Consider the following 24459-nt stretch of genomic DNA (forward strand, 5'->3'; position numbering starts at 1 on the left):
CTGAAACTAAATGTCTCATCATCCTCTGGACACACACCAGCTGTAAGAGCTGCACCCGCCCTCTGAAATGTTTGTCACGTCTGCAGCCGACCGAGCTGCAGGTTCTGTGTCAGAGCCGGTTACCTTGGCAACGCGTCATAACAAACTAGTCCACTCAGCCGCTTCTTGTGAAAATGTTACGATTTTACAGCTAAAAACAACATTAACGCATTAATCAGTTATTTAATATTTTTTTCTTTCTTAATGGACCATGGTATAAGCGGGATAATGTCCTCCGAGGTGGCAGTAATCATAAATTAATGGACGAAGCGGAGGCGTGAACCTAATGGCCACCTCGGAAGCATTATCCCTTACTTATTATATTTATATTTGATAAAACTGCTTCTGATTTTATCATTTCTTTTCTTTCTGCATCATATGAGGTTTTATTTGGAAAAGGTTTTTATGTTGAATTCTTTGATACTTGCCCAAAGACATGCATGTTAGGTCACTCTACATTCACCCTAGGAGTGTGTGTGTGTGTGTGTGTGTGTGTGTGTGTGTGTGTGTGTGTGTGTGTGTGTGTGTGTGTGTGTGTGTGTGTGTGTGTGTGTGTGTGTGTGAATGGTTGTTTGTCTCTATCTGTGTCTACCTGCAACCTGTGATGAACAGAGCGGTAGATTAAGAATGAATAAATGAATAATGATAATAATAATAATAATAATAATAATAATAATAATAATAATAATAATAATAAAATAATAATATAATAATCATAATAATAATAATAATAATAATAATAATAAATAATAATATAATAATCATAATCATAATAATAATAATAACAATAAAATAATAATAATAATAATAATAATAATAATAATAATAATAATAAATAATAATATAATAATCATAATAATAATAATAATAATAACAATAAAATAATAATAATAATAATAATAATAATAATAATAATAATAATAATAATAATAATAATAATGATGATGATGATGATTGGCTGCTTCAGTACTGAGGGGTATTGCACGAAACCAGAATAAAGAAATCCAGGATAATTAAAGCCCAGCTTGACCTAGCTTGCGCGGCCTATCCTGGCTTAACTGGTTGCACGTTTGCTGAGCCAGGATGAGAAGGTGCGGCTAGGTTAAGCCAGGTGAAGATAGTTGGGATAAGTGCGTGTGCACGGCATACTGAAGCAGACCTCGCGATCGCTCACAGAATCACCGATGGGGAAATGGATAAAAGTCGCGCGTCCTACGTCACGGCCGCTGAACAACAGCTCCTGACGGAGTTCTCTGACGAAGTTAAGGATATTATAAGGAAAAAAGGCAAAACCAATGCCATAAGTAAAGAACGCGAGAGAGCCTGGCAAACAATAGCCGACCGGCTCAATGCGTAAGTAGTCAAAAACTGTACAATTAATAAACAGTGCTCCACTGGAACTGTCATAATTAGGCTACAATTAAAGGATTACTTTTCAAATCCACTAACTGTTGTATACTTTAAGAGTGACAAGCAGGTGCATGTTACTCAGGAAATGTAGAGTATGATTAGGTTCAAACAATTATCCACAATGTGTCATTTAATCTATTTTCCTCATGTAACGTTTTTATCTATTTTATCTTTCTGTCCTTCATAAAGGACAAACCTGTCTGGCCATAAAAGGACCTGCAGCAAGAAAAAATTAAATATAAGAACATTTTGCTGTCTGGTAAGTGACTCCAAAGTAGAAAACCGTGAACAAATGAGGTGAATAGATGAGGTGTCTGCTGACATGTTCAATGTCTGTATGATTGTAGCAGTTAAAAAAAGGCCTATAAACTGGCACAGGGGGCGGCCCACCAAGCCAGGATGTGACTCCAGCAGAGGAACTGGCCTCCATTTAAATAAAGGGAGGCCAGTGATGGAGGGGATCCAGGGAGGGACAATAACTGACTCTGTCCCAGCCACAGAAACTGTCCGCTTCATACAAGGTACACAAAGTACTGCAATTCTACTGCACATGGAACACAATCAAATATAATATAGTGTCTGACTTTGGATAACCTTGCAGTGTCTGGGAACACAATTACGCTTTTGGAGCCACCAGAAGATGATCCGGTTAGTACAGTGTCTCCAAATCACAGGCTTGGTATGTTCTGTGAAATCTTAATCCGAGTCCTCTCGCTGCATGTATACGGCAGGGGGAAGGCACATCTGCAGCTGCAGAATGCACGTCTGCAGATGAGGAGACTGTGTCGGTGGAGTCCAGAAGGCTTGAGGCATGTCAGTTTTATGGGATTGGCCTGCTTATTTATTCCATGAAGGATATGAAGTCAGTGATGTGGTGCTAATAGAAAATGTGTAGCAGGACCCGGATGCTGCACAGTCTCCTAAGCGGCCTGGTAACATTGTGAGTATTGGCTAAAGTAAATCTACGTTATGCACAAATCCTGCTGTGCTAACTGACATTTCCTTTACAGACCTCACAAACTGTCAGAACGCTTTATTCAGGGCACCTGGAGAGAGAGAGAGAGCTGGCAGATGTTAAAATCAGACTCAAAAAGAGAAAGCTCCAAGGAATGGAGCTGGATCTTGAGATTAAACACCAGACACTCAGAAAACTGGACCTGGAAATCCAGTAACCGAAAATCTGTATCTCTCAATGACATAGTCATCTCCAAAGGCCAGGGGATGTGAGCTGTCCCTGAAGACTCGTTCACGTCTGAATGCTCTTCTGAGGATGCGGGCTTCCTCGTCCAGCACATCCTCCGAAAAAGGGCAAGCCATTATGAAGAGGGAACAGGTGGAGGGGAGTTGGACCTGAATATTCTACATTGCCCTCGTCACAGATTTCTTTGAATACACCTTTGTAACCTCATCCGCTGTGTTTTGTAATCTCAATTAATGCAATAAAACACATATTTATAAAACCTCTGACAGCAATTTGACGAGCAGTCTTCATTAGCATAGCAATATAACACTTGGCCTGAGTAATAATACTGCAACTGGAATCCATATAAAAAGGCTGCTGCGATTACGAACAGATTTGGATTAAATGTACAGTGACTGTATATGTACTATTTTAATACTGGATGATTAAAATGACGCGCCATACTTAGGAAGACCATGGACATGCTGTAAAACACATTAATTCCTCATAGAATTGACGTTGGACATGCAGGTGACTCGCTAGGATTAATCTTAGCCTGAGCAGTTAGCCTGGTAAATCACCACAGTAACTTGGCCAGGTTTAGTTTGAGCTGCTTTCATGCAACCGACTTAGGGCTAAATTCAGCCAGGATAACCAACATATCCCGGCTTAATCGCTTATCTTGGTTTCGTGCAATACCCCTCAGGTACTGTGTTTATTGGTCAGTTTTGTAAATAATGTGTATACTTGTCAAAAAAAGTAACTGAACCTGTGTGGAATTAAGAATAAAAGAGTCGCCCGAACAGGGACTTGAACCCTGGACCCTCAGATTAAAAGTCTGATGCTCTACCGACTGAGCTATCCGGGCTCTGAATGATGACGTCGACGCCACCATATTTGGTAGATACATTCCAGGACGGCACGGTTCCTGGTCTGTACGGATTTTTCAATCAGCTTCGGTGTTGCCGAGTAACGACTTTGTCGCTATATTACCGAGTTTTCACACCCCTCTAGCGACAAATCCAGCGACTTTTTCTGGTGTTTTGGAGACGGACGTGAAAGAATGTCGTTCAGAACCACACTTAATAACCGGGCTGCGTTATGTTGCCTATGTGCGCCTGCTGTTCTTAGAACCCCCCAAACAGGTAGCTTCAGTTGTAAACCTGGGAGAAGAGCACAGTTTGGGTTTTTCCCTTAGAACCGATCTTAAAATTGACGGTAGAGAGGAGGAAGGATGTGGCCTGCTGCGGTCAACGGCACGGATGCTAACGTTAGCCTAGCATCTGCCCTATTACAGTAACGGTTTGCAACGTTGAAATAGCGCAATTTTTAATTTTAGTTGTGCATTTTTATATGACCTGCATGTCGTCATACAAAGGTTATGATGTCATGTGTATGAACTAGCAACAGGTGGCTCCGTGGCGCAATGGATAGCGCATTGGACTTCTAGTCAAACACTTGAGGAGTGATTCAAAGGTTGTGGGTTCGAGTCCCACCGGAGTCGCATTTTTCTCACAAGATACTCGTCATTTTAATATAATTTCACTTCTTGTATAACATATTTATATGTATTTATCAAGAGTGCCATGTAGTCCTAATATAAGAGTGAAACCAGTCTGAAAGTAATTTAATTGAAGTCCAAAACAAGGTCTACAGCAGTCTAAAAATTTCTCTAAACAAGGTCTTAAACCAAATTAAAGCTAGATCTAGTCTAATCATGGTCTAAAACTTGGTTTAAATAGGTCTAAAACTAGTCTAAAACTCTGTTTAATCAAGGTATAAAAGCAGTTTAAAGTTAGGTCTAATCAAAAGTAGGTATAATCATTGTCTAAAACTATGTCTAAATGTATTAAAACAGTTTTAAACTAGATCTGAACAAGGTTGAAAACCAGTCTAAAACTCAATCTAATCAACATTTAAAACTAAGTCCTTTAGTCCAGAACTGTCACTAAATATGTTGTAAAACTAGATCTAAACAAGGTTTAAAACTAGGCTTAATCATTGTCTAAAATTGGATCTAAATATGTTCTAATATTAGGCCTAATATGAGGTCTACAACCTATCTAAAACTAGTACAAGATCAGCCCAAAACAAGGTCTAAAACAGACTTAAACTAGATCTAGTACAAGGTCTAAAACTATTTTAAACTAGGTCTAAACAAGGTAACAAACCAATCTAAAACTTGTTTTAATATGTGTACAACCAGTCTACAATTAGCTCCAAAAAGATTCTAAAACAAGATGAAATAAGCAACTCCAAAACTAGATCTAAACAAGGTCTAAAACCAGTCCAAAGCTAGATCTAAACAAGGTCTAAAACCAGTCCAAAACTAGATCTAAACAAGGTCTAAAACCAGTCCAAAGCTAGATCTAAACAAGGTCTAAAACCAGTCCAAAGCTAGATCTAAACAAGGTCTAAAACCAGTCCAAAACTAGATCTAAACAAGGTCTAAAACCAGTCTGAATCTAGGTCTAAACAAGGTCTAAAACCAGTCCAAAACTGGATCTAAACAAGGTCTAAAACCAGTCCAAAACTAGATCTAAACAAGGTCTAAAACCAGTCCAAAACTAGATCTAGACAAGGTCTAAAACCAGTCTGAATCTAGGTCTAAACAAGGTCTAAAACCAGTCCAAAACTAGATCTAAACAAGGTCTAAAACCAGTCCAAAACTAGATCTAGACAAGGTCTAAAACCAGTCCAAAACTAGATCTAAACAAGGTCTAAAACCAGTCCAAAACTAGATCTAGACAAGGTCTAAAACCAGTCCAAAACTAGATCTAAACAAGGTCTAAAACCAGTCTGAATCTAGATCTAAACAAGGTCTAAAACCAGTCTGAATCTAGGTCTAAAACCAGTCTGAATCTAGGTCTAAAACCAGTCTGAATCTAGATCTAAACAAGGTCTAAAACCAGTCTGAATCTAGGTCTAAAACCAGTCTGAATCTAGGTCTATTCAAGGTCTAAAACCAGTCTGAATCTAGGTCTAAAACCAGTCTGAATCTAGATCTAAACAAGGTCTAAAACCAGTCTGAATCTAGGTCTAAAACCAGTCTGAATCTAGGTCTATTCAAGGTCTAAAACTAGATAATATATTAGTTTAACCTCATTTTTCTAGCTCTTGTATTTCTGCATTGTTTTATGTTTGTGGTTCTTTTAAATTTTCATTCAGACTTATTTGTGTCTTCATTGATTTTTCATACAGCCCAGTAACCAGAGTTTGTGCTGGTAGATGAAAGCTCAGACATCTTCTGAGGCCTGCGTTCTGGCTGTTTCAGCCACTAGGTGGAGGCTGCAGAGTGTGTGCAGCCTCCAGCTGTTCTGAGATCAGCGATGCTGCAGCAGCAGACATAAGGAGAGAAGAGAGGCTGCCGGGACTCAACACACCGAGCACGTCGGAGCTGCAGGTAGATTCAGTCCCATCAGATCATCCATCATGGCAGTGCTGACGGCTTTCCTGGCCTTTCTCCTTCATCTGGCTTCCTCTCTGACGGTGAGCTACTGTAAAACCAAAACTATCTGCATGGAATATGGAGTGATTATGAATGTCATAATATTTATGATAATGAAACGAAAGCATGATTAGAGTATCTTTTTTACAAAACAACTTTAGTCTTTTATCTGAACCAGACGAGCTGTTTTCAGTTATACTGAAAACTTTTTTATTTGTACTTGTTCCACTTTTCAGATAAAGCTTTAGAACAAAGCTACTGTGGGACTTAATGCAGTAAAGCAGGTTTATGACATCACATCCTCATACAGTCATGTAAAAGTATAAGTAAGTAAATAACGTGTTCATTTCTGAAACATTTGGACAACAGCAGCAGTTTTCTGGGTGATGATCTCAGTCTCTCTCGTGGTTGTGGAGCAATTTTCTCGTCTTTCAAAACGTTGCTTCGGTTCATTTTGGTTTGCAGCTTTGGTTAAATAAACGTGTCTCAGATGGGGGGCACGTAACCGTCGGGGTAGCTGGAGATACTTCGGCTGGTGTATGACACAATAAAAAAGCAACAGCTTGTTAAGTCTTTCATATTGTTCTCACTAAACAGACGTGACTCAGTTCAGGGGATCAGGATTTCTACACACTTGTGGAAATGTGCACATTTAAAAATACTTCTAGACAACTTCTGGAAATCATGTTAAATACGAGATTTTTCACTTCCAGATACCTGGGATTAAACCTTTGGTGACTTTATAGACCCACTGTGATCTGCAGTTTGTAATGAATGTGTAAATATGTTAAATAAACTCAATATGTAAATACAACAGGACATAAAATTACTATAGCTAAAAAATACATATAATACAATGTATATAATAATAAAATATAAAATAAATTTAATAAATATGAAGTTAATAAAATTTATTTAAAAAAATGTATTAATATAAATATATAAATATATTTAAAATAAAAAAATATACATTTTTTATAGAAATCTAAAAATACATTTAAAATAATTATATATAAATGAAATATATAAAATAAAATAAACATAAATAAAACAAGTAAATCATTTAAATAAATGTGTAACTGAGGTAAAAATTCACATTATCTGCTGTTACAGTTAATAAAGATGCAGAATTCATACTTGAATCAGCAACTACAGGCTGCAAGTCAGCCGAGCCTCCAAACCATAAAACTCCACCACCGTGCATCTCAGCTGGTAACTGAAACCGGTCATGATATGGATTTATGGATCAATTCTTCAACATTCTCCAGGAGATTGTTGTGGTTTTTATTATAAAAATATTTTTCAGGATGTTTTTTTATAATAAAGCCTTAATTTTACAGATCCTAAAAAGAATTAAAATTGTTTTTTAATTTAGAAGCAGAAAAGTCTAGGTTTTTGTTTTCTAATTAACTGACTTTTTAATCTGCTCTGGTATTACTGGCAAAGTAAAACAAAAGTTAAGCTGTTTAATAAAAGTAAAAACAATCAGTCCAAGGATGGAGCCCTGCAGAACCTCATTACCAAATCCTCACTTTCTTTTCCTGATAGCTGTAAATATCATCAGTACTGAGCAGGAATGCTCTGTTCTCTTCTATGAACAATAAACAGGGAGCAGCTGCAGCTTTATGGAGGATTTTTGTTGTTTATAAGGTCCAGCATGAATTTCTGTTCGTGTCCAGGCTCCTATCCCGTGTGAGGAGAGGGTTATCCGTCTGGAAGCAGAGATCAGAGGTCTGATGAACGTGATCAACGACCAGCACCGCTACATCCTGGAGCTCCACAACACCCAGTCGCTGCAGCTGCAGCACCTGCCCAACGCACACCTGGGCCCCGAGAACATGTACAGAGGTTGGTTCCCATGAAACGCATCATGATGCAGATCGGTCCTAATCACAGCTCCTCCCACATGGAAGATCATTTATTTACCCAGGTTTTAAACCAAAAGCAACCTGATCAAAATCATCCAAGTAACCATTTTATTAACAGTGTTTTACTGCTTTAACGGACAGTTTTAGACGGGCGGATGAGGAATACTGAGCTGAAATAAAACAGAAATGGTATGGAAGTTAGATAATGTCCACATTTCATGCCAGGGGTTCAGGAGGAGTTTGTATTTCTTTTGTATTTAACATGTAAATATGGGTGAATTATCAATTTTTAACTTGTTGGATATCATTTACACCAATAAAACTTTCTGTCCTGGCAGAGTCCTTTGTGCAGGTGTTGATATACATGTTTGTCCTTATCAGCAGTGACTAGTTTAAATGGTCGTTAATGTTTTAAGCAAAATTTTTAGCTTCTTTTAGTTCGAGCTGCAGCAATATTCTTAAACAAAAAGTTAAAATAAAAGTTGCAGCTGTAAAGTTAAATTCATGCAGAGTGAAACATGACTCCATGTGTCAGGTTTCTGAGTCAAAACAGCTCTTACTGAAACTTTAAGTCCAGTTTTGCTCAAAATGCAGCAGATAACTTCCAATGAAAATGACTCCAGTTTAACATTTTTCCATCAGTAGTAAAGATTATTTCGCATTCATTCATTTCTCTCCATAAATCTGGTGGCAGCTGAATGTGTGAATTATTTTTAATCATATTTAATCCTTGAGAGACTTAAAAAACGTACACATTTGAACCTAAGGACAAAAGAAATGTCATATTCACAAAAATGAAGTCTGTAAAATAAATGTGAATATTTTTTCCAGTTTGAGTCCATCTTTTAAAACAACTGAAGCCTGAAATATAAATATAAAAAATAATGATAATTTGTAGTTTTTAACCCATTCAAGGTCAGTTTGTTTACAATAGACATTTTTTAAGGAACAAAAAACTAAAATAACCTAACAAATTCCCGTAAAATGCTTTGCATGCTTTGAATTTCAAAACATTGATTTTATCTGATGGATAAATTTACAAAGGAAGTCCAAGGCTAGTAGTCGAAATTAAAATTGTAATTTAAAGATATACGTTTGTTTACATTCAGATAAATGTGTCATCAAAAATGGCATTTATGATGGTTTTCGAAGGAACACTTTTGTCTTTAGGATGAAATGTGTAAGTTTTTGTGTAGCTTAGCTATTTTAGGCCAAATTCAAAGAACTGATATTGAAATAATTAAAGTATCTAAAAATATTATCTGCTCATAAAGTTGAGTTCAGAGAAATCTGATCAGTTAAGTGTTTGAACCACCACCATTTTAACACAATTCTCCACGTTTGTTTTTATTTTAAAAGAATCTCAAGGCAAAATGAAGGCTGTAACTCCAGAAGGACTTCCATATTCGGTGTAATGATGCAGGTTTCTCCGGAGGCTCCTGGTGCTTCTGAGTGTTGGCTGAAGAACATACATGACGCGTTCTTGACTGACATATGTTCCATCTCGTGTGAATGTCCCTGGTTTCTGCTTGTGTGTCAGACTGCTCGGAGGTGTTTGAAGACGGGAACGTGGCCAGCGGGCTGTACGTGGTCCGACCCGACGGCTCTCCCACGGCATTCAGTGTCTACTGCGACATGACCAACGGAGGAGGATGGACGGTCTTCCAGAGGAGGACAGATGGAAAAGAGAATTTCGACAGGTGTGTGGCACACACACATAAAACAAGACTTTACTCGTACATGTGAACACACACACATCAGCTCTGTGTTTGTGTGTTTATGCAGAGCCTGGGTGGAGTACAAGCACGGGTTTGGAGACCTTTACTCTCCAAAAGGAGAGTTCTGGCTGGGAAACGAGCCTCTGCACCACCTCACCTCACAAGGTGTGTATACCTGTGTGTCATCCTGAGACACCTCAGATGCCGTGATCCGTCTAACGGGGCTGTCTCGTAGGGAAATACGACCTGCGCATCGACATGGAGGACTTTAAGGGGAACAGACGCTTTGCAGAGTACAAGAACTTCAGAGTGGACGACGAAAAGGTGAAAAACACACAGCTGCAAAGTAAAAACATCCCCGGTGAAGGTACAGGGTCAGTGTTTCCTTGAGTTCATCACGCTTTTAGGAAACTTCTGGAAATCGTTATTTAGGATTAAATAAATGGATCTAACTGTAAACTCGCTGCCCTGGTTCTCCTAACCCTCCCCCTCCATCCTAACCTTGCCCCCTCCAGTTCCCATAACATTTTATTATTTAGACTATGCCACTTTTTGCGTTGCTATGGAAACAGAAGCAAGGTCATCTGGCTGTTCTTTTCTCTCATTTTCTTTCTGGCTGCAGTTGTAGACGGGGGAGATGTTTATGAAGCATGGTGATTATTTGGGCTTCCACTATGATGAAGCTCCTGCAGTGACATCATCCTTTAGCCTGGAAGATGTGCACGTCATGATAAGCGTGATACAAACATGTCCTGGTTTATGAAGCTTACAAGGCAAAAATAAAACAAAAAAAACAGGAAAATAAAAAGAAGAAGGTTGATTTATAAAGAATCTAAATAACATCCAGTTACGAGCAGCTCCAGAAGATGATGAAGGTTTCCTTCATCATCCTAACATGCTCCTGCATCAGTGGTCCAGTTTGGTAACTTATGTTTGGTTTTTGTTTTGAACACAACTTAAAACAGACATACATGAACAAGACAAAGCATCTGAAAAGGAGTATAAGTAAAGAATCTGAGTTTTTCCTGCCCGTTTTACAATAATTACATAACAGTTATCTATGATATTCATTTAACACATCTTTGTTCACAACTCTGATTCCAGCTGCTACCAAAATATAAAATATAGACCCTGAGATTAACCTCAACATCTGATTCATTTACAACTTTATAAAAGAAGTATGTCATGATTTTATTACATCTGGCTTGGACTAGGCTGGGCTCTGAAAATGTTTAAACTGCATCTTAAAACACATTTTTACTCCTTGGCTCTGAACCAAGCAGCAACCTCCGGCGGTGAAATGTGAAGCCTGTGTGGAAGTGCAAGAAATTGCAGTTCCCCCCTCATCCACTAGGGGCTCCAACACAGAGTAAATCCCCATAGACTCCCATGTTAAAAAGACCAACTTCACAGCAGAAATAAACATGTTTAAAGCCTGGTAAAAAAAAAAACATTTTAGGATTAAGTTTACCTTCATGACATCTGTGAGGGGGGTGAATTTTTTTTCTAACTCATCTATTTGGATGTTATTTAAAATTCGGCATAATTAGGGGCGTGTCCTTTTGTAACAAAAAGTATAGACAGACGTTCTTCTATGGGATGTAGATGATTATAGAAAATAATGTAAAAAAAAAAAAAAAAAAAAGCCTGGTTTCCAACCTAATGACAAGAAAAATAGATGAAAAAATATTACTGGTACTTTCAGTGTCATTATGTTGTGGAAATTCAATGCAATTATTCCATGAAAAAACCTGAAAAATTGCTAAAACCTGCAGTTATTATATCTGTATTTAACAACATGAGTTAGCTCTTTAGGATGTTTAGCTGTGTATTAAGAGCCATTGTGGAAGGTCCAGAGAGCCAGTAAGCCTTCTTCTAACGGAAAAGGACATTTTGTGTGCAACAATGTGATTAATCACAACATTCCATGCGATTAATCGTGATTAAAAATTTTAATTGTTGCCCAGCACTAATATTTATACACACACACTGCGCCTTATTCTGCACGACAATGGCAGGCAGAAGTAGTTGTTCCTACTGATCCTGATGGTTTAGTTACTTTCCACTGTGTTGATGTTAATGATAATTATTAATATGAGGATGAGATTTAGTTTGACAATAAGTTTGAGAATGGAAATATGGGATGAATCGATATTTCAGTATCAATCCGCACATCACCAATAATTAGTCCTCTTAGAAAACCACGCAGCTGAAAAGCATTTCTTCTGTCTATTTTATTACAAACACAGCAGAAACACAGACCTCGGTGTCCTCAGTGGCGGCCGCGGCCTTGCCTGCAGACACGTCCTAATCACCCAGCCCGGCTTTCAGCGGGATGTTTAGTCTTCTCTTTACTGAAATTCCTCCAGTTTCCTTGGATGCGTTTATGATTTTCTGAACTGCAGACGGAGAAATTTCACACATGTAAGAAGGAATGAAAACATTAAAAAGTGGTGAAAGATGATTTTTTAATGTGTTGCAGACCTGAAATGGAAAAATGGATCTTTGTTAATGAACTAATGGAGTAAAGAAAAAACTTTATGTACATTTATTTACATTTTCCATGCTGTCCCAGCATTTTATAAACTCTCCATCCGGTCTTTACAAACAGGATTAGCTTTGATAATACTGACTTAATCAAATTTAAGATTTTCAAAAAATAAATTAAATCCAAATTTAAACGTGTGTTGGCAGGATTTTCTTTGTATTTTGGGTTAAAGTGTCGTATGAGCTTCTTTATATTCACCTCTGAGTTTAGTCTACTTATTTTGCAGATTTAAGTGAATAAAAATAAAAATATTTATGATATGAAGCCAACCTTTTATTTTTTTTAATTCCAAAAGGAATTTTGCAATTTCCCCCCTTTTAATTTATTTTTAACAGAAGCAGAAGTAGTTCTGATGAACTGTCAGTGGCCGGAAAAGTCTGATCAGAAAAATAATTTCTCTCTGTTCCACTTCATCTTTTCTGCTGATTCTTCCATCTTTCCTCTCCTCGGGTTGTGTGTATTTGAGTTTTGATTTTTATTTCTACACCTTCTTCACCAGAGCCTCCTCGAGTCCAGCAGATGCAGGAAGCAGCGATGCTAACATGTAGCATAGCAACATGACGAGAGAAACTCCAAACCAAACAGTTCTATGTGAATGTAGAAACCATGAGAACAGCTCTGTCCACTTTAGAGCTTCTTCTAGTTTCTCCACACAAACCAGGGGTCCCATGACAGCAGAGACTCTGCTGGTTCCAGAGACGTCCGTCTCATCACGGTGGGACAGAAACTCTGGAGCTAGCAGCCAGAACCAGAAACCGGGTCTGAGGCCGCATCCGAATGTGCACCCGACATCTAACTTTACAGCTGCAACTTTTATTTTAACTTTTTAAGAATATTGCTGCAGCTCGAACTAAAAGAAGCTAAAAATTTTGCTTAAAACGTTAGCGACATCTTGACGTGTTGTGGTTGCCGTGGTGACGGCTGGTAGTCACGTGGTTTGCGGCGAGGAAAAAATAAGCAGCTTCGTGTCCGAATCGCCAAGAGAATGAGTCACTATGTAGAGAAGGAGGGGTTGAGGAGCAGGGTCGACTACTCTGCTCGTTCCTGGGCTGCTATTCTCTGGTTTCCACTGAAAGAAATGTGGTTTTATTTTAGGAGATAACATTAACATTTTCTACTGTGTTCCACGTGAATTTACTGACACGCTAACACACATCTTGATTCTGACTCTTCTGCAGTAACCTCACCTGTCTCAGTTTTCTGTAGAGACCAGGATCAGACGTACGGCCCTGGTAGTTGTGAAGATAAACTTGAGTTATTTTGGGCTGAAAAAATAGATCTAGTCAGGTTATGTCCACACGGCCTTTTCTAATGCAGCTGGAAGAAAACACATGACTTAAGTAGCCAGAAGGCACCAAACTGATGCAGCCTGACCTGAACAGACCATGTTCAGAACTGGGCCAGAACTGGGCCAGTTCTTCATGTCCACAGATGTCAGACAGTAAATGTGACGAGAATCACATGAAATCATCCTAAAGAGGAAAGAAAATGTCTGCAGAAATGCTTCAACTCTGCTCTGTGGTGTGAAGGACCAGTACCAGCTGCATGTGGGGGAGTACACCGGCGATGCAGGCGACTCTCTGGCCGACGCCCGGATGATGAACATGAACAGTCCGTGTGAGGACGGAATCAAGTTCAGCACCTACGACCACCCCAACTACGTCAACGCCGACAGAGACAACGGCCGCTGCGTCAGACTCAGCAAGTCAGGCTGGTGGTTCTGCCGGTAACACACACACACACACACACACACACTTTAGGTTGTGGTAGCTCAGCGAGGACGAACACATCACCAAGTTTCCTTTTCTTCATCACCACAGGTGTGACTCCGGTAACCTGAATGATCATTACTACAACGGACCCTTCAAAGCTATGACGGACGACGGCGTGGTGTGGTACATATGGCACGGCTGGTCGTACGCCATCAAGTCCGTGGTGATGATGCTGCGGGCCGCCGACCTCAAACAGCCGCCGCCCATCATCGCGCGGTGGCCGGAGCAGTTTGTAGAGTACGATGGAAAAAAGAATCGTAATTACCATCAGTAGGCTGGAAGCCTGAAGAGGCTCAGGTACACACACCTGCTGTCTGTGTGCATCTGCTTCACCTCAAATAAAAGAGTTGCTCCATTTAATATCGCATGATTTTATTCTGTGTCCAAAATACAACAGAACACTGCACACTGAGGCATTCTGGGTAAAATCTGAGGTTCAGGACAAACAAAGTGACACGTTTTCAATCAGGAAAACAGGCCAGTGTGGAAAAGTGAGCCATCGTTTGGGATCGTTTAGGGCACGAGGTGATTTCAGGGACTTGTTTTATGTAAAGAAACTGCATATTCGTCCATGTTTTACATCCAAGGGTGATTACATTCCACAAAGTAGATTAAGGTAGAAGTGAGGAGTTTACACAGAGGAACACACACATCCACCACTTCAGAGGTTGGTGTGAATGATTCAGGTCAGATTGTTCCAGTTTGTCCACAAACACACATCAAGTTCATCCATTCTTCCAGACGTCCGCAACGGATCAGTGATTGAGCTTCGCTCTTTGGGAAAACATCAACCTCTTAAAAAAAAGGCAAAATAATCTCAGAATCCATCAAATACCCGTCATTTTATCGCCTCCACAAATCTCCATCCAGCACACAGTTTCTTCCTCATCTGCATCTTCTGAAGAGGGCACACAGGACGAGAGGAACTTCAGCTGTACAGAAAACAACAGGAGCGTGGCGCCGACGTGGAGGTTCTGTACAGACCCTGAGGTGTGCCCGCTGTTCAGTTTCCTTCAAAGAAACAAGGACAAGTTTGTCTGAGCAGGCATTTGGTAGAGACGGGAGCGAGGACAGTCCCACGCTCTGGTTTAAGTGCACGGTGCCGCCACAGCGTCCTCGCTTCCAACTTCCATGTGCTGCCCTCAGAACGTAAAGGCCCTTATTCTGCTGGGCAGGTGTGTGGTCGGGTTATCTGGGTGATAACGGCGCAGCTGTGGGGAAGGAGGCGGAGTTCTGCGGCGAGCTGAACGGTGAGGTGGGCGAGAGGCGGCGGGGGCTCGCCAGCAGGTCGCCGTTGTGCAGCTTCCACAGCAGCTCCTCGTTCTCCATGGACAGACGCTTGTTGACCTTGGACTCCTTCTGCAGCGTCTGCTGGAGGATGGCCTGCTCGCTGGACAGCTGCCTGCAGGGGGAGGCAGAGAGCTGTCAGGGAGACCCGAAGCAGACAGACGGGAAGCAGACAGACAGGAAGCAGATAGACGGGAAGCAGACAGGCGGGAAGCAGACAGGCGGGAAGCAGACAGACAGAAAACAGATAGACTGGAAGCAGACAGACGGGAAGCAGACAGACAGAAAACAGATAGACTGGAAGCAGACAGACGGGAAGCAGACAGACAGAAAACAGATAGACTGGAAGCAGACAGGCGGGAAGCAGACAGGAGGCAGATAGATGGGAAACAGACAGACAGGAAGCAGATAGACAGGAAGCTGACAGACAGGAAGCAGATAGATGGGAAGCAGACAGACAGGAAGTAGACAGACGGGAAGCAGATAGACAGGAAGCTGACAGACAGGAAGCAGACAGACAGGAAGCAGAAGCAGACAGACGGGAAGCAAACAGATAGACAGGAAGCAGACAGACAGGAAGCAGAAGCAGACAGACGGGAAGCAGACAGACAGGAAGCAAACAGATAGACAGGAAGCAGACAGACGGGAAGCAGACAGACAGAAAACAGATAGACTGGAAGCAGACAGACGGGAAGCAGACAGACAGAAAACAGATAGACTGGAAGCAGACAGACGGGAAGCAGACAGACAGAAAACAGATAGACTGGAAGCAGACAGGCGGGAAGCAGACAGGAGGCAGATAGATGGGAAACAGACAGACAGGAAGCAGATAGACAGGAAGCTGACAGACAGGAAGCAGATAGATGGGAAGCAGACAGACAGGAAGTAGACAGACGGGAAGCAGATAGACAGGAAGCTGACAGACAGGAAGCAGACAGACAGGAAGCAGAAGCAGACAGACGGGAAGCAAACAGATAGACAGGAAGCAGACAGACAGGAAGCAGAAGCAGACAGACGGGAAGCAGACAGACAGGAAGCAGACAGATAGACAGGAAGCAGACAGACGGGAAGCAAACAGACAGACAGGAAGCAGATAGACAGGAAGTGAAACCCAGCTGCTCTTGTGTCTGTTTATTGTTCCTGCATCTTCAGCTAGTTTTAAATAAAGTTATAAAGATGGTTGTGCAGAGAAATGACTCACATCTGTCTCACATTCACACAGCGGGGGTGGAGAACGGGGTGGAGAACGGGGTGGGGAACAGGGTGGGGGGTACATACTTAGAGAGGGCTGCATGTTTGTCCATCCTGGCCTTGTAGTCCTCGTTCTCCTGCTGGACCTTCTTCAGTAACTCCTCCAGCTTCACGTTGGTCTCCACCTGCAGCACGCCGTCACATGATGAGCTCACATTAACAACAAGGTGAGCCTCAGACATTCAGACATGACCACACCCATCATCACCCACACAAACAAGCTACACCCACAGAGACACCAACCAGTTTGTCCATCTCCATCAGCTTCTTCTCCTTCTGGTGCAGCTGGTTGTTCTTGATCTCCAGCACCACCTTCAGACTCTCCAGCTCCTGCTCCAGGTACACGGTGTGTGAATCCTTCTGCACACACACACACACACACACACACACACAAAGTTTAAAGAATATAAAGTCAAGATGATGTTTTAGAAACTTTTCTGTTGGGATGAAAACAGTTTGGACCATTTAGGAAAGAAACACCACAGTGAACTAATCCTGTAATTAATAAACCTGATGATTAATTTCCACTTTCTGGTCTACGTGCAGCAGAGACGCAGAGGGTGAGAGATGGGAGAACAATCCATCAGCAAACGATTTATCCTTAAAAAGTCACCACATTTTACATTAAATCAACTTCAGACGAAGAAAATGAAGCTCGGACAGAAACAGACGTTTGGCTATTTTATCATATTTGAATGAAAACTGCTAACAAGAACCTGCATGTCTGCAAGGACAGAAAGCCAGAGGAGAAGCTTTGATACAACAGATTTATGGGATAACTAACCAACAGCGCCACCTGCTGAACATTTCGCTGGAAGATTAGAAAATAATAAGAGACCACTGCTTAAACGTTCTGCCTCTTTCTGGGAAAAATCCGTCTGCTCAGCTTTGCTTGATGGTTTGTGACCATTCATCTTCCTTTTGAGGTCCTTCCAGAGGACCCAGAGGGTCCAAACAGGGTTCAGACCTGGAGGTGGAGCTGGCCATGACAGGATCTTGATGTGGTGGTCCTCAATCCAGAGTGGGCTCCCCTGGCTGTGTGTCCTGCTGGAATCCTCTGAGGTGGAGAGGCTCAGCATAAGTAAATGTTCTTCTAGGATAATCTTGTATGTGGCTTTTTTAATGCATCCTTCACAAAGAAACATCTGCCTGATTCCAGCTGAACCCCCTGATCGTCACCGGTCCTCCTCCATATTTAACAGTCAGTGCGAAACACTGTGGCTTGTTGGCCTCTCCAGGTCTCCATGTAACCATAAAAGCACCAGGTGTTGGACTCAGAGATGACCTTACTCCAGTTCTCCTTCAAACCTCGGCCCGAGGTCTTTGCTTCTCACCGATGAAGGTGGGTTGTGCATGACTGCAGTCCTGGCTGCAGGGTCCTGTTCCTGGACTTCACCCCAGTCTCAGTTCGGTCACTTGATCTCAGCAGATGGTTCTTGGGTGATGATGTTTTGGTGGTAAAACCCAGAGATGCTGATCTAAGAATAACTGCAGTGGTCTCTCATTACTTTCCAGAGCTGTTCTAAACTCCTCTGACCGGATGAAGAGGTGGCCTGCGTGCAGCGCAGCGTCGGTGGCGTTTACCAGGGTTTTGTCGCTGAGTATCCGCCTCCTCTCCTCTTCAGCTTGCAGCTTCTCACTCAGATCGTCCTTCTCTGCCGACAGCTCGGATATCTTCTCCTGCAACAGAGACGAAGCTGAACGTTTAAAGCTGCAGCAAACAGACATGCACTCTTTCCTCTGCACTCCTACGGAACGGTTTCTGGAAATATCTCCATGAAAACAACTCTGAAGTTTAAGTAATAAAACATAATGTGGTCACCATGGAAACCAAGCAAACAGCAGTAGTCTGTGATGTTGTTCTTACAGAGAGAGAAGTTTCCGTCTCCTTCAGGGTTTTCTGCAGATCCTCCAGCTCCGTCTGCTGGATCCTCTTCAGCTCTGAAACAACAAGCCTTTCATGACTCTGAACATCTTTACCGGTTTACCTGAGACAGGTGAGAACCGCACACACCTTGTATGGACGCCTCGTACTCCTGTTTGAGAGACTCCATCTTCTGGCTGTGACTCACTTCCTGGTTCTTCCGCTCTGCTTCCTGACGGCTCCTCAGCTCCTCCACCTGAGGAATGCAACCACAGATCAGAGCTCGGCTTCTGGGTCAGACCAGGTGGAGTCAGGTGACCTGGCTGATCCAAGGTGAACCACATTTATCTATACATCACATATCATACATATTCAACCCAATGTGCTGTACATACAACAGACGAGTGAGTTATATATGATACAACCACCATCATCATCATCACCATCATCATCATCATCACCACCACCACCATCATCATCATTGCACAGATGCAAGAAAATTATTTAAAAAAGAAAAACTATCTTAATTAAAAGCAGTTGCAAATAAAAAATGTTAGGACTCGATTCAAAAGAACTTAGGTTTGGATCAGAATTCAGGTTTTCCAGGACTCTCCAGGACTCTCCAGGACTCTCCAGGTTCCTCATTTATCAACCGTTTATACACATTTTTTGCATATTTTGAGTGTGAGAACATTTTCGTGCGAAGTGTAGAACGTCTACTGTACGTTCTACTTAGAAATGTTCTTAAATGTGACCTGCGTCCACAAAGTAAAGTTGTAAAGTTACATCAACTATTCTGCTGAACTTCCATGTGGCTGGACTTTCCCGCTCTCATTCTGGTCTACAGATGGGGGGCCTCTCATTCTGGTCTACAGATGCTGGTCCTCTCATTGTGGTCTACAGATGGGGTCCTCTCATTGTGGTCTACAGATGGGGTCCTCTCATTCTGGTCTACAGATGGGGGTCCTCTCATTGTGGTCTACAGATGGGGTCCTCTCATTGTAGTCTACAGATGGGGGTCCTCTCATTCTGGTCTACAGATGGGGGTCCTCTCATTCTGGTCTACAGATGGGGGTCCTCTCATTCTGGTCTACAGATGGGGGTCCTCTCATTGTGGTCTACAGATGGGGTCCTCTTATTCTGGTCTACAGATGGGGTCCAGACACTGCTCCATCCACTAACCGACTGTTGTGCATCATGCTGACGCCATGGCAACGCATCACATCCCAGATGGATGTTGCTTTAAATCATCTCATTAAGATCTTACAAGACGAAGATGCACCTGCTTGTTGACGGTTTGTGGACTTTGCACGTAGGGACGCGTTTCTGTGTTTCCGTGTTTCCGTGTTTCTGTGTTTCGGTGTTTCCACGTTTCCGTGTTTCCACGTTTCCGTGTTTCCGCGTTTCCGCGTTTCCGTGTTTTGGTGTTTCCACGTTTCCGTGTTTCCATGTTTCCACGTTTCCGCGTTTCCGTGTTTCCGTGTTTCTGTGTTTCCGTGTTTCCGTGTTTCTGTGTTTCCGTGTTTCCGTGTTTTGGTGTTTCCGTGTTTCTGTGTTTCCATGTTTCCGTGTTTCCGTGTTTCTGTGTTTCCGTGTTTCCATGTTTCTGTGTTTCCATGTTTCCATGTTTCCGTGTTTCCGTGTTTCTGTAAGCTTATTGCATGAACATCTTTATAGATTTTGTATTTATAAAAGACCTCCAGGGAGAACAGCTGCAGCTGGCTGCTGCAAGCTAATGAGCATCCAAAAAAAAAATTTTGACAAACAAGGCTGTGTGTACGCGTGTTGGGGTGTGTGTGCATGTGTGCTAACCTGTTGCGTCATCAGCATGCGGTATTTATCAGCCTCCTCCTGGTACACCAGGTGGACTTTGTCCCACTCCGTCTGGTAAAAACTTCTCAACCTGAGACAAACATTTAAAATGAGGCCGATAGAAACAGAGGCGCTGGTGCTCTGGGTGCAGCAAAGGTGTAGTCCTCACCTGTCCTCCAGCTGCACCAGCTCCTCCTGGTGCTGCTCCTCCAGCCTCTTCAGGGCCTCCTCCAGACTGACGCGAGCCTCCTCCTTCTCCCTCTGCAGGCGCTCGCAGCACTGAGACGATGCCACTAGATGAGAAAAAGCTGAATGAATAAACCTGCTCCAGCTTCCATCGTTACTTCAGACGAGGATGTGCCTGCAGCAGCACTCGCAGGTACCGAAGAGCCGTTTCTGTTCCTCAGTCACATTCCAGCTTCATTAGTCCCAGCAAATCAAGCCAGAAACATCTGCAAGTCAGCGCAGAGGCATGCAGCCCCCCTCTTTCCCCTCAGCTACAAGCACATGCACGCCTCCCCCTCTTCTCCACCCACCGCACCGCTTCCATTTACCGCCTGTTTCTGATCTGAAATTTCTGGGACAAGTTCCAGAAACGGAGCGGAACACCTGGACCGCTTCACGCTGCTTCACACATCAGGCAGAGCAGGCCGCTCGCCATTGCCACGCCGACAGCCGTCTGCAGCCGGGACAGTTGCCCTCTGCTCTGAATGGAGCTCTGTGTGCGCCTGTCGCCGTGGCGATGGAGACACAGAGCCAGCAGCAGCTGACGGCAGCTCAAACAAGTCTTTATCACAGACCGGACAACACACACACGTGCATGGCGTGTGTGTGCAGCAGGTGCAAACAGAGACGTCATGTCCGTCTCAGTGTGAACGACTGTGATCAAGAAAAAACACCTGAAGCGTCTTGAAGTCGGAACGTTGGCTGCAAACACCTGCAAACTCCGGCTGATCTGCATTCTTTCTGTCAGCCAGAAGCTAATCCTGCTTCTACTCTGCTTTCATTCTTAATTCTATCAGAAATAAACACCAAAACATCACTCAGAGCTAAATCTGTGTTTAACACACACTAACACGGAGATTAATGGTAAGTAGACAAACAGTGAAAAGACGCGGGCTGTTAGAAGTACGCCGTTAACGGCGGTAACTCATTTATGTAACTAACTGTGTTAATATGTTTGAGGCATGACGAGCCCCATAAATCCGTCATTTCTCTGTTATGACGGCGGGACGTAGAGATGGAAAAGATCCCGTATTTGGTTTTTATAAACTCCTCCTGCGTTCTGCAGCAACATGGCTGATCTAGAGGATCTCTGTCCTCTCTGTTTGTGCAGCAGCTGCTTCCTCCTCCGTGAATCATGGCGGCTGTCGGTGATCAGCTGATCGGTCGTAGCATCGGCTCGTTCTGTTGATACGATGCAGTAGAAACGGGCAGATTTCAGGCATAGTCGCGAATGGTGATTAATCTGATAAAATTTTTTATAATATGACAGCCTTTTAAAACAACACAAATAAAAGATTTGTTTTAAAAAGTAATGAAAACGAATTTCAACAAAATGACCAGAAACAAACTAAGAGCCAACCAGAGCTCAGAAAATCTGCAGCGAAATAACACAAAACTCGGTTATGCTCTTAACTAGCAAGTAGAGAAGTTCCTACAGTCCAGAGGATGTTTGCAGGCACCAGGAATAGTTACAGTTTGTACTGTAGACGGTTCATAGACACCACCACACACCACCAACCAGGAGATGGAGGATTAATGGGAATTAGACTAAATGAACAAACTGTAAGCAGACCTGGAAACAAAAACAAGGAATGAAAGAAATTCAAATGAAAAAGAGAAAAAAAGAAAACAAGAAAGAAGCTCAGAATAAAACACTCAGTTTAAGAGCATAAAACAACCAGAAGCAGAAAAATCCTTCATTTTAACCAGATTATGGAGGAAAACCACAGATCAGAGCTCGGCTTCTGGGTCAGACCAGGTGGAGTCAGGTGACCTGGCTGATCCAAGGTGAACCACATTTATCTATACATCATATATCATACATATTCAACCCAATGTGCTGTACATACAACAGACGAGTGAGTTATATATGATACAACCACCATCATCATCATCATCATCATCATCACCACCATCATCATCATCATCACCACCATCATCATCGTCATCATCATCAGCACCATCATCATCGTCATCATCATCATCATCAGCACCATCATCATCACCACCATCGTCATCGTCATCATCATCACCACCATCGTCATCATCATCACCACCACCATCATCACCGTCATCATCATCACCACCATCATCATCGTCATCATCATCACCACCATCATCATCATCGTCATCATCATCAGCACCTAATCATCGTCATCATCATCATCACCACCATCATCATCATCAGCACCATCATCATCGTCATCATCATCAGCACCATCATCATCGTCATCATCATCACCACCATCGTCATCGTCATCATCATCACCACCATCATCATCGTCATCATCATCACCACCATCATCATCGTCATCATCATCACCACCATCATCATCGTCATCATCATCACCACCATCATCATCATCATCATTGCACAGATGCAAGAAAATTAATTAAAAAAGAAAAACTATCTTAATTAAAAGCAGTTGCAAATAAAAAATGTTAAGACCCGATTCAAAAGAACTTAGGTTTGGATCAGAATTCAGGTTTTCCAGGACTCTCCAGGTTCCTTATTTACTTCTCAGTGGGACGTTAAAAGTTGCCGGCACCAAAAAACAAGTGGGCGTGACCGGGTTGGCCTCCACCATCAGACGGCCGGGTTGGCCTCCACCGGCGGACGGCCGGGTTGGCCTCCACCATCAGACGGCCGGGTTAGCCTCCACCGGCGGACGGCCGGGTTGGCCTCCACCATCAGACGGCCGGGTTAGCCTCCACCGGCGGACGGCCGGGTTGGCCTCCACCATCAGACGGCCGGGTTAGCCTCCACCGGCGGACGGCCAGGTTGGCCTCCACCGGGAGACGGCAGCAACAGCGGGTCCACGCATTGCTGACATTCCTCGGCTCAGCGTGCGAGGAGATGGAGGTCAGAGCAGCAGAGAAAGGGGTTGAAGTGAGGCGAGAAGAAACATGAGGACACATGAGGATCTGTGTGTGTGTGTGTGCGTGCAGATCTCCTTCCGTGAGGCGGATGCTTGTTTTTAACCACCAGGTTTAATCTGGTGGAGACGTGCCAACCCCCGCGGAGCTACGACACACCCCGACATGCAGGTACTAATGGAGGCGACTTCTGATGAAGATGAAGCTTCTTTAACTCCATGAAAAGTTTAAAACACAGAGAGCTGAACCGTTTTAGTCCTGATCTTTAAACATTCACTCTGAGCTCTAATAACACATTAAATCTCCACCAGTTTTACTCTGTAATGATGGAAATAAAATATCTGTTTTCAGTTTCATATGATTATATGTTTGTTTGAGGGCAGATTATATATTTTAGGGTTTTTCTTCTTGATTGAGATTCATGTTTGTATCAACTGTTTTGTTTGGTTTAAGAATAAAATTTTTTTCTGGTTTCATCATCTTCATGCTGGTGTTCTGGACGACCAATCAGACGCTGCGTTCATCTTACAGATCTTCCTCTTCCTCATCAATCCTCTCAGACGCTGTGGATCCTCCAGAAGCCGAAGCTGCATAATTCTCTTTTTAGCTTCAAATAAATCTTTAAAATTAAGTACAAAGAAATTAAAAAGTTTCTCCTGAACTTAAACTGTGTTTATGGAATAAAAAAAGAATAATTACTTTAGGCTTGTTTGGATCTTTGTGTTTAATTTGAAATTTTCTAAATGTTTTCAGATGAAATAGTCATGTAAAAAAGGACGTTTATAAAAGATTTTCTTCTTTCTGCTCCGTCCTATTCTTGTTTTCAGACGGACGGACGGACAGACAGATTAACGGACAGACAGACAGACTGACAGACAGATTGACGGACAGACAGACAGACAGACAGACAGACAGACAGACAGACAGACAGACAGACAGACAGACAGACAGACAGACAGATCTTCTTACCCATCTCATCCCGGAGTCTGGACAGCTCCAGCGACAGCTCCTTCTTCTGCTTCAGTGTTTCTTCGCGCTGCAGAGTGACGAAGAAGAAGATGAAGAGGAGGTTAAACTCGACGCCTCAGACTGAACTTTTCTTTCAGTTTATGACGAACAGACTTTAAACATTTCAGGTGTTAAATGGACCTAAACAGGAT

At 42.4% G+C, this 24459-nt stretch overlaps 2 protein-coding genes and 2 non-coding genes across 6 annotated transcripts in view; 2 read left to right on the forward strand and 2 right to left on the reverse strand.

Moving 5' to 3' along the window:
• Nucleotides 1–3424: 3424 nt before the first annotated feature.
• trnak-uuu lies at nucleotides 3425–3497 on the reverse strand. The gene has a single exon. It is a non-coding gene; the product is annotated as a tRNA-Lys (tRNA).
• Nucleotides 3498–4041: 544 nt separating this feature from the next.
• trnar-ucu lies at nucleotides 4042–4133 on the forward strand. The gene is given in 2 exon segments: nucleotides 4042–4078; nucleotides 4098–4133. It is a non-coding gene; the product is annotated as a tRNA-Arg (tRNA).
• Nucleotides 4134–5670: 1537 nt separating this feature from the next.
• LOC121638500 (fibrinogen-like protein 1) lies at nucleotides 5671–14341 on the forward strand. Its single transcript, XM_041983339.1, has 7 exons — nucleotides 5671–6118; nucleotides 7757–7925; nucleotides 9486–9645; nucleotides 9731–9828; nucleotides 9899–9987; nucleotides 13741–13937; nucleotides 14032–14341. Exons 1-7 carry the CDS (start codon nucleotides 6062–6064, stop codon nucleotides 14255–14257), a joined length of 996 nt encoding a protein of 331 aa, XP_041839273.1. The 5' UTR covers nucleotides 5671–6061; the 3' UTR covers nucleotides 14258–14341.
• Nucleotide 14342: 1 nt separating this feature from the next.
• The window catches only part of LOC121638481 (microtubule-associated tumor suppressor 1 homolog), a 79242-nt gene continuing 69125 nt past the window's right edge, over nucleotides 14343–24459 (reverse strand). For all 3 annotated transcript variants that reach the window (XM_041983310.1, XM_041983308.1, XM_041983309.1), the window contains exons 10-18: nucleotides 24269–24335; nucleotides 20367–20490; nucleotides 20198–20288; nucleotides 18536–18641; nucleotides 18389–18462; nucleotides 18106–18201; nucleotides 16765–16881; nucleotides 16549–16646; nucleotides 14343–15385 (exon numbers count right to left, since the gene is read on the reverse strand). In XM_041983310.1, coding sequence (XP_041839244.1) covers nucleotides 15172–15385; nucleotides 16549–16646; nucleotides 16765–16881; nucleotides 18106–18201; nucleotides 18389–18462; nucleotides 18536–18641; nucleotides 20198–20288; nucleotides 20367–20490; nucleotides 24269–24335 — 987 coding nt within the window. In that variant the 3' untranslated portion in view covers nucleotides 14343–15171. The remainder of the gene's footprint in view (nucleotides 15386–16548; nucleotides 16647–16764; nucleotides 16882–18105; nucleotides 18202–18388; nucleotides 18463–18535; nucleotides 18642–20197; nucleotides 20289–20366; nucleotides 20491–24268; nucleotides 24336–24459) is intronic.

The sequence above is a fragment of the Melanotaenia boesemani genome, chromosome 4, assembly GCF_017639745.1.
Source record: "Melanotaenia boesemani isolate fMelBoe1 chromosome 4, fMelBoe1.pri, whole genome shotgun sequence".
NCBI lineage: Eukaryota > Metazoa > Chordata > Actinopteri > Atheriniformes > Melanotaeniidae > Melanotaenia > Melanotaenia boesemani.

Excerpts from the sequence above, each read along its gene's own strand:
- LOC121638500 (XM_041983339.1), top strand. The coding sequence starts at position 6,062 with ATGGCAGTGCTGACGGCTTTCCTGGCCTTTCTCCTTCATCTGGCTTCC. Across the intron at positions 6,119-7,756 it reads ATCTGGCTTCCTCTCTGACG|GCTCCTATCCCGTGTGAGGA; the intron begins GTGAGCTACTGT and ends GTTCGTGTCCAG. Across the intron at positions 9,829-9,898 it reads GCACCACCTCACCTCACAAG|GGAAATACGACCTGCGCATC; the intron begins GTGTGTATACCT and ends GCTGTCTCGTAG.